At 38.6% G+C, this 10,591-nt stretch overlaps 1 protein-coding gene across 1 annotated transcript; it reads left to right on the top strand.

Moving 5' to 3' along the window:
* Positions 1-5,905: 5,905 nt before the first annotated feature.
* On the top strand, positions 5,906-6,889 carry LOC127136372 (uncharacterized). Its single transcript, XM_051062934.1, has 2 exons — positions 5,906-6,233; positions 6,513-6,889. Exons 1-2 carry the CDS (start codon positions 5,906-5,908, stop codon positions 6,887-6,889), a joined length of 705 nt encoding a protein of 234 aa, XP_050918891.1.
* The last annotated feature ends 3,702 nt before the right edge of the window (positions 6,890-10,591 follow it).

The raw sequence follows: 10,591 nt of genomic DNA, 5'->3' as shown, positions 1-10,591 counted from the left end.
GGGTTTCATCATTGAGCCATTTCATCAGGAGTTTGAGGCTCAAGTTCATCAGCCAAGCTGAAATTCATCTATCAGTCAGAAAAGTCAACTATGGTCAACTGTGCCTGAAATGATAGATTTGGAGGTGGGAGAGAGTTAGAGACACTTCATTCATGTCTAAACAAGTTTCATTTGACATTTCAAACATCAAGAATGAAGAAAATAAAGTCAGATGGAAACTTTCCAAAAATAGAAAGTGACTTGTAATTGAAAATTGCCAAAAATGGAAAGTTTTTCTCCTCAAAATTACATGTCCAAAAATGCTTCAAATGAAATTTTGTTCAACATGAAAGTTGTAGATCTTGCTCTCACCTTTCCAAAAAGTCCAAGAACATGAATTTCTCATTTGTGGTTGGCAAGATATGGATTGATCATTGTCCAAAAAAGTTGAATTTCAAAGTGGCATAACTTTTGATTCACAAGGCCAAATTGAGTGAGGTTTCTTTGAGCAAACTCCATTTGACATGTACTATCATGATCCATCATTACATTTCATCAAAACTCATCACATAAAAAGGCCATTTTTCAAGTGGACTTAATTTTAAAAAGTGGAGGGAAAAAGTGATTTTGCAAAATATTCATTGTTTTCACATGATTCCTTTTGCACTAGCTCACATACACCATTTGTAACTTGCTGCAACAAAGAATTTTCACTGTTACATTGGTTTGGCATAAGTGAGGTGAAATTACCAATTGTCCATTTAGCATAAAAGTGCATTTTCACTAATCCATTTCATTAGCACTAATTAGGATTAGAATCATCATTAACATAACATATAAAAGCCTAATCATAACTGTTTTCATCATAACCATAACAGAATTTCAGATCTAGATCCAAAATCTCCAATTCTCTCAACTTTTCATCTTCACTTTTTTTGCAATTTCTTCAAAAACCTTGCTTAGATCTTCATTGTTTCATCATCTACATGCATTATTGAAGCTAATTGAAGCAAGATTTCTTCATTTCCAAGCCAAATTTTGGACTGTTAAAGTGAGGTGCAACAATGGCAATTCAAGATTTCATCAAGATCGTGCGTAATTGAGCAACAAGACTTGTTCCATTCACCTATACAAGCATCATAGAAGATCTGTTTTGCAATTTCAAGCCAAAAAACACGCAAATTCGCAACGGTCTTCAAATTAAGGTGATTTTTCGAATTCAATAATTCTTGAAATTAATTGATGATTTGGATAGATCTTTCTTAGTAGAAAATTATGCAATTCGTTTCACTAAATTTGGTTGAGAAATGAGAGAGTTATGTTGATTTGAAGTTTCATGCATGATTATGTTTGGCTTCGATTCTCTTAATTTAGGAAGAATTAGGACAAATTAATTTGAGATTGTGAATGTACGCGGAAAGACCTTTCCGTTGATATAAAGTTTGTCCAATTTGGTGAACATTTGTTCTTGAGCCTATGAACACATGAAGAACATGAAGAACACTTGAAAAATTTCAAAAAAAGCCATGCTAGATCCAATTTTTGCTCACTGTTCATGTTTAGAAGTGTTTGGGCGCCACTTTTTGAACTGGACCACGCTTCGAGTCCTGCTGGCGCCATTTCACATTTTTGCCTTGGCATTTATTTTCACATGCTTCATATGTTCCAACATGCTTATTTCATCTTTTTTTTATTTTTTCCTTACCTTCAAAAATTCATATCTCCCAAACCATAAATCCAATTGATGTGAAATTTTTTGCACCATGATCCTTGCCCTGTCTAGTATTTTTTGGTGATTTTTGTGGAAATTGTGCACGTGTAAATTTTGGCATGGCCTAGGGTTTGTATGAACATATGTTTGCTTGCACCTTGCTCACTCTTTTGCTCATAAAATGGTGATGCTTCATTAGAAATTCATGAAAGTTTTTGTGCTTAAACTAGACTCATTCCTGGTCATTTTGATATGTGGTTTGTAATTTTTGAGTTCCTGGATTGAGAGATATGACATGATCATTAGAGGTGTGACAATTTGTGTCACACCATTTCTTGCCTAACTTCATGAATTTTGTTACCATGCCATATGAACTTGAAATGAGCTGAAATTTTGCATGTTGATACTTCTGGATGTTAGGTTCACATGTGAATTTTTATAGAATTTTTGAATGCATTTCCTATTTGATTGGGATTTTACTTGCTGTTTATCCATTTGTGGAGTTTTTGTGAGTCATGATTTTATATGTTTTGTGAAATTCTGGATATGTATTGGATGGACTTGAAATTTTGTGGAGTGATTGTAGACACATTAAGGTTTGCCATGGTTTTGGTTTGGTGCATTTATAATGTTCCTACACTGTTTTATGCTTGCCTGAAGTTGATACATGAAATTGTGCTTTGTTTGGACTTGCATGAGCATGCTTTAACTTGATGAATTTAATTGACTTGCTTCCCATTGTCCAATTGATCTGAAATTTGGTATGATTGACATGTAATGAATGCTGTTTAGCTGAGAATTGTTTGGAGATTTATTGAATTGTTTTGGATTGAGTTTGGATTGATGCATTCTGTTTGGTCCAATGAGCTTCTAAGTGACATGCTATGCACTATTTCTTTCATGAAATGATAATGGTTGATGATATGAGCATGAGACCAATTGGACATGATTCTAAATTGATTGATATTGACTTTTGATAAGTTTCATGTTCTGTTTTGAATTTTTTATCCCTATTGGACCCTAGGCTTTGTCCTAGGGTTATGCTTCTCATGTTTGGATTGTGTTTTCAGGACAAAAGGCAAATGACATGGAGGAATTAATGCACTTGGTTTAAGTTGCTCATGTGAATGCTGTTGATTAACATTAATTTTGTTTTGTAGGTGGTTTCTAATTCATTTGTGTTGAGCATTGGCTTATGCTTTGCTTGATGCATTGCTTGTGTACAGTTAACTGTTTAACTTGTAGTTTGTCTGTTTGACTGTTTGAGCTGTGTACTGATCATGCTAGATTGATTTCAGGTACCTTAGTTGCTATAGTTCCTTGTGAACTCGCTTGTGCTGCTGCTTGGTTGTGTAAACCAATTGAGGTAGAATCACTAACTCCATGTAGTCTGGAAGACCTGGCCTATTACTTGGCCAGGCACCTGTCTGAAGTCCTCCTTAAGAGGCGATGTTTGTGCTTGTTTATTTTTGTCCCCAAGCAGGAAAAGACCTTTGTTAAGGCAATTGGCAGACACAAGAGGTGTGTAATCCACCTCCTGCTAATCTGTTGAGTCGTCCCTTGGCTCACATTACATGTTGATGCCTTGTGGATCCTAACCCAAGATCCATGTACAGTTGTACAGTTGAGTCAGTGTCATAAGTGTAGAAGGGTTCCCACTTTCTGGACCCACACTTCCTTTGTCTAAAGCTCTCCCTGGCCAGGGATAAGAGCTGTGAGGCACACCCCTCACTCACCTTTCATCTGGCTTCACCCTGACTCTCAATATCAGGGTTAAGAGCTAACATCACCCTGATACAGTTGACTTGCTTTGGCAGTCTAACCCTTGTTTGAGCCACCTCTATTTGGATATAGTGTGTGCTATTTGTGATTGTTTGCTTTGATTGCTTTGCCTGTTTAGGATTAGCTTGCTGCCTGTGCAAGTTAGGATATAAACCATAACATAGGGCAATGATGCATGATAACATCTAGGCTCGAGTCCAGCTCCCTAGTAGTGTGTCTCCCTTTGTATCTGGTTAGAATTTCTTTCCCGTTCAGGGGAACTACGTCGCCCTGATCCTCATACCAGATGAGGTACGTAGGCAGGAGACCGTGCGAGGTCTCTCCGGGCAACCCTTTTTCTTTTTTGTGTGTGTTTGCTTGACAGTTGCTAGGCTCGAGTGCCTGACTCCTTAGTAACTTGTTGCTTGTTTCTTCTTGTGTGTCTGGATATGGATGTAAGACCAGCGATTGGCTGTCCGTATCCTGAGTGTGTTTGTTTGGTTCGGAAGCCGATGTAAGTCCAGCGATTGGCGTTCGGGTTCCAAGTTTGCCTGTGTTTGTGTGCGTTTTGTTTGGCGTGCGTGAGCCGAACTACGGCAGCTCTGATTCTCGTTCCAGACGAGATACGTAGGCATAGGATGCGATATCCTAGCGAGCCCTCTCCCCTCTTTCTCCACCTGTGTTGTCTTCAGTGTGTGTGTGTGATGTTTGTTTTAGCAACCTTAACCTATCTTTTGAGCGTGGATCCCGTCGAGTACGACGGACGTGAGGGGTGCTAATACCTTCCCCTTGCGTAACCGACTCCCGATCCCTTTCTCTTTGGTCGCGAGACCATGCTTTTCCGAGGTTTACTTCGAGCGTTTCCTTTCCCTCTTTGGGATAAATAACGCACGGTGGCGGCTCTGTGTTGTGTTTTGTTTCAGCCCGCCGGTTGTTTTTCGCGGATGCGACACTAATTTGGGTATATATACCTCTCACATTTCACAACTGCATACTTTTACACTCACGAAATTACCTAACCCTTTCTATCAGTCTCTCCTCTCTCAAAGGCCCTTCTGCAGTTCTTACTAAAATTCTTCAACATTCATCTCATCTTCAACATTCTTCATGGATTCTCAGCAACAGTCAGTGTACAACTTCTCTCAACAGATGAATTCAACTGAGCAAGCCCCAAGCTCTAGTCAACAAAACCCTGCAGTCACCGGCGTCGTTTCCACTCCCATCTACAAAGAACCTCACATTCTTGATCGTGAGCCTCACATTCATCTTGCAAGTCCGTTTGAGAAACTGGAAGTTCTGGCGTCGACCTCACGGATGAACTGAAGAAACAAGGGTGGGAAAATTATTTTCAACGCATCTATGGCCCAATATACACAAATCTGGTGAAAGAGTTCTGGCGATTCGCTGACTCTGATGATCACTACATTGTCTCCTACATTCTGGGAGTCAAGATAGTTATCACAGAGAAATCGATTGCTGCTCTTCTGAATATGGAGAAGACTGGAGGAAGACGCATATACAACATCAACCCTAGGGAAAAGTATCTGTCCCATGAGATAAACCCTACAATATTCCAACAGAATGCAGAAGGCAAGCATTCCAAGAACAAGGAACTGCATCAGAACCTCCGGGTATGGTTGAAGATTATCCCAGGCACCATCCATCACCGTCCAACCTCTAACTCCTCAGACTACATCAACACAGACCAAAAATGCATCCTCTACTGCATTCACAAGGGTCTGAAGCTCTGCCTTCCTTCACTTCTATTCAAGTATCTCAGAGACTCCGTGAAAGATATCAGAAACAACATGAAAGACTAGAAACTACATCCCTCTGGGGAGACTGATCTCTGATATGCTGATTCAAAGTGGCCTCGTGGACCATCTGATTCAGCTCAGACTCATGGAAGACATTATGATAGATACTGGTAGACCTCTGAACGCTCGCAATCTGAAGAGCATGGGAATCATTGATCAAGTGAGGGTCAAACCAACACTGGACACCTCATGGGAAGCACTTAAAGATCAGAGGGAGATTCCAAATGGACTTTACCTTTTCTCCAAGGTCGAACCTCCAGAGGTAGTCACATACTATTTAGAGGATCTGTACAAACAAGGAGTGGACATCACAGAATTCCAAGTGGAATGGCTGCCTGAGTTTCCACCAGACTTCTAAAAGAGGACACGAGAGCCCTCTGAGAAGACCAAGCAGGCGAAGAGAGTGAAGCTGGGAGAAACATCTGGATGAAGACCCCTAGTGCCTCTGGTTGGATCTCCTGGTAAGCCTGCATCTCTCCCTCCCTCTGTAAAAATTATACTTGTTGGTTCTTCACTTCCTCAAGCAAACCCTATATACACAACTGCTGATACTCAACCCTCAACCACCAGATCCTCTAACCAACCATCACAGAAATTCAACCTTGCCACCACAACTCTACCTATTTCAGAAGCAGAAATGCTAAATGAAACCACTTCACCATCTTCATCACCATCTCCACAATCCCCACCTTACTATGACCTCTCATCTGACACTGAACCTTCTGACCCTCACTCCCTAACTCTGGCTCAGATCCAACACCGTGCTCTGGCCTCTCAAAAGCCACCACACTCTAACCCTGAACCTGAAGTTACTTCCCCACTTCCAGAAAACCCAAACACAACCACCTCTGAACCTCCACTATCAGAACCAATCCACTCTGACTCACAACCATCTGAACCACCACACTCTGAAATACCCCAACCCACTACCTCCGCCGACCCAACAACTCCCACACTTAACCTAAGTGCCCCCACCTCACCATCCTAAGCATCTGCCAACGAACCAGAAACCACCCTTCTGATCCTTGAAGAAGCAATTACGGTTTTTGCAGAGTCTTCAGTTGAAAAGGTCAAGTCTCTGACCATCAACTCTGGCATCAGTGATGATCCCTCCGCTGTAAGGACTCATTGGAATAGAGTGATAAGTTGGATGACCTCTGAAGCCTTCAAGCTGAAAGGCCTCTCTGAACAAGTCCGCAATGACTTCATCAGAGACGCTGAGATCAGACTCCAAGAGCGTCTAGCCAGAGAAGCTGAGGAGAGGGAAAGACAGGAAGTTGAAGAGAAAGCAAGACAAGAAGAACTTCAGAGAATCAGAGAACTTGAAGCCAAAGCTCTTGCTGATGCTGATGCTGAAGCTGAGGCAAAAGCCAAAGCTGACGCTGAAGAAGCAGCGCGCCTTGCTGAAGAGTCTGCTGCCAAAGCCAGAAATGATGCACTGACTCAGGGGGAGTCCTGCAACTCTGGATTCGTCCCTCTGGTCCTGAAGACTCTTGAAGAGCTGCAGAAAGAACAACAGGTAGTTCGAGCTAGACTGGATCAACAAGACTCTGTCAATGTAAACATTCAGAACATGCTGTCCCATCTGCTCCAGAGGATGCCTCCACCTTCAAACCCTTAGGCACCTAGGATATTTTTGGTTGTTGCTTTCTGTGTTTCGATGTTTGTTTCTTGCCTTATTATTTTCTGCTTTTTGGCTTATGTAAATGCTTATCTGTTAATATCAACTCTTTGCTAAGTCTTTTGCTGTCTTTTTGATTCTGACAAAAAAGGGGAGAACTAAAACAACTCTGATGAAAACATATCAATTCCTTTCAAACACTACAAACATTGTCTCTAAAAATGACCTAAGATATGCAGGAAAGTAGCTAAAAACACCAAACCATGGAAGGTCCGGTAAGAACTTCTGAACTATCCAAGATCTATCTCAGGGGGAGCTCACTATAATATCTGATCTAAGACTTTTCTTTAAATGTTTCATCGTTAATCTAAACTATTTTATCATCATCAAAAAGAGGGAGATTGTAAGAACAAAGTTGGTTCTACAATATATTTCTAAGATTTTGATGATAACAAAGGATGAAACCCAAAATGGTACCCTAACGAGATTTTTTCTTAGTGTGCAGGACTTTGAACGTTTATGCAGGACTCTGAACATTTACGCAGGATTCTGACCATACATCAGATACAAACTTATGTCAGATATAAAGTATTAGATGATCAGACGCCACTCAGAAAGGAATACGTCCAGAAGGTTCTGATTCTGATCAAAGAGAGACAACAAGAAGTCAGAAGCTCCAACAAGACTACTGGATTTAGACTCTGATAATTAAGAAGTCTAGAGCACCGAGAAGCTCTGATGAAGTCAAACTTAATCATCCTCTGAAGACTAACTCTGGCACATCAAGACTCTTATGCAGATTCACAAGTCCAGAACGCGTAACGGAAAGGAATCTCATTATGGAAAGGAAGTATTTAAAGAAAGGATTAAAGAGGCAGACAAAATGGTTTTAGAAAGAAACAACAGAAGTAATGACATTAATTATTATTCAATGACCAATATTCTGTCATCACTCCAACGGTCCTTCTCAACTACTATATAAAGGAAGGATTACTTCTCTAGAGAGATACACCTGGCACACAGAAATATCATTCACTCTCTCTCTCTTTTTCAAGAGCTGCTGCTCTTACGTGAAAAGCTTTTGCTCTCATATGTTTCTGTAATACTTGCTTGTTGTTAGAAGCACTTTACATTACAACTTACTTTTTGCTTAAATTATTTCCTCAAGTGACTCTGTGCAGTCTGTATACTTGAGAGGGCCAAGAGATTATTCTCTTAGACGATTGGTTGTGTAATCTTTCAAGATTAGTGGATTAAGTCCTTTTTGAAGGCGAAATCACCTTGGTCGGGTGGACTGGAGTAGCTTTGATTTTCAAACGAACCAGTATAAAATTCTGTGTGTTCTGAATTCTGAAAAAGCTTTTATTTCCAAAACAATTCAAACCCCCATTTCTTGTTTTTCTCAACCTTTATCATATACATAAGTTCCTTCTCCATACAACCTTCACGTCAAACCTCCTTATCTCCATAACCTGATACACTCCCTCAACAAAACTCAGTGCCTCTCGAAACCACCACTACTCACCATATTCTTCCCCCGCTCATCCAACAACCACCCTTACAAACCACTTCAAAACTTAACACCGTTGTTTATCCCTACAAACACCACCATGCACCACTATTAAAACCACCAACACTGACAACTTCATCAAACTCCTCCCTTCAACTAAAAAAACCACATGTATAAAGTCTACTCCATACAACCCCCTAACCTCCTCTAATAGCAACACGAACACCATTGTAATTTCACAACCACCAATCTTTAACCACAACACGTTCCTCATACTCTTTCCGACCATGAACCACTACATCTTCAAACCACCACCACCTTTATTACTGTCGTCGATCTATCATCACAAGCAAACAAATCATCACACGCGACCATCACCATACAACAACAACAAACCATCCGCAACGCTGATGAGCCACCATGACAACACCGATTCGTTTTGTTCACCAACTCATCACTACCACATTGATAACGATAACGTAAGCATCACCACCGACTTTAACTTCATTACATCATATCAACCAACGTGAAGTAGCAATAATAATGACACTAATTTGATAACTTTTTTATTTCTAGTACTTTTCTATGTTGTATTGTTGAGTTCACATTCCGATTAGGTATTTTTTATGTTGAATTCGATTCCGGAATGTGGTGGACTTTCATTAATTTTGTTCATGTAAAACATATTGAAAAATATTTTTGGTTGGTGCGTATGCTGCTTTTTTGATCCCGGTAAAATCGGATTGAATCTGCAGATTCAACATGATTCGTATGTCATTATTCTGCTGAATTTTTGTTTGACATAATGATGTAATATGTGATACGTATGCGTGTTGTTTTAGTTGCATTCGATGTTATGTTTCGCACGATTAGTTGTGTTACATTACAATTTGCATGTGTTAGCTTTCGTGTCACCGTGTTACTTTTCATTGTGTTACGTTAAATTTTGTTTCGTTACGTTAACTCAATATGCACGTTACATTTTGTATGCTTATTCTTGATTCAATTTCGATATGTGCGAAATAGTAAAAGATTAACTAACCATAATGATCAATGAATTGAATATCGAACTCCGTTCTAATGGTGTATATCTAAAGAGACCAAAATTTGAGATATTTTAAAATAACTTATTTAAGAAGCGCTTTTAAAAAAATAACTTAAATAAAAATTACTTATATTATGATGAAACAAACGGGATTTAAGGTCACAATTATGATTCAATTCACTTCTATTAGAAATGGAGACATACGGCATAATCAAACAAAAACAAATTGCAAAATATAAAACCAAAACATAATATATATTTACTTGTATCAATTACTTATTTAAATTAAAATTAATTAATATCTCTTAAATATGATAATTAATTTAAAGGAAATTCTTATGAGTAATTAGGCTGGCCTTTAGTAGGCGCAGCAAATGCTAAGTGCTATGACCCCAAAATTTTGAGGGCCCACATATTCTTTTTAATCACACAATTATATATTATACATGTTTTTTAAAATTCAATATTAAATCATAATATTTTCAAAATATATTTTACATCTGATTATTAAAAATATATGTAAAATAATATGTTATTTTTAAAATCTATAATTTTATATCAATTTTTTAAAATATTTGATATAAATTCATATTCTTTTAAATCTATTTTTTAATTACATCATACCCCTGATTGATTAGGGCCATGTGAGTATTCATGATACATGAGAATGGGTTTATTTATAGTTCAATTGATTGAGATTAATCATGATACATAACCCTCTAATTGGGGGTACCCTACAATTCAATTTTCTACTACTTCCATTGGATGGCCCTCATGTATGACAACAATAACCACAAGACAATACCAAGCTGGCACCTGCTTCATTTGTCACTACCAAATTGTGATGTTTCAGACTTCATTACTATTCATAGCAACTCATAATTTAGTGAGACATAAGATCTATAATAGTGCCTTTGTCACAATTCATAAGCACTCTCATATCATAGACTTGTAACAAAACAGAACACCCCAATTGAACGTGTCAGTCTCTCTTGCATGGAAAGTTACCTCACTAAATTTCAGAGTTGTACCAAATTTTTGAAAACGATTTTATATAGATTAATCGCGGTTTAATTCATTTAACCATAACATTATTTTCATGTCTTTAAAGAGACATAGGAATAAGTTACTAATTCCTACGTAACAA

The sequence above is a fragment of the Lathyrus oleraceus genome, chromosome 4, assembly GCF_024323335.1.
Source record: "Lathyrus oleraceus cultivar Zhongwan6 chromosome 4, CAAS_Psat_ZW6_1.0, whole genome shotgun sequence".
NCBI lineage: Eukaryota > Viridiplantae > Streptophyta > Magnoliopsida > Fabales > Fabaceae > Lathyrus > Lathyrus oleraceus.
This window is presented reverse-complemented; position numbering and strand designations above follow the sequence as displayed.

Excerpts from the sequence above, each read along its gene's own strand:
- LOC127136372 (XM_051062934.1), top strand. The coding sequence starts at position 5,906 with ATGCTAAATGAAACCACTTCACCATCTTCATCACCATCTCCACAATCC. Across the intron at positions 6,234-6,512 it reads AACTCCCACACTTAACCTAA|CCAGAGAAGCTGAGGAGAGG; the intron begins GTGCCCCCACCT and ends AAGAGCGTCTAG.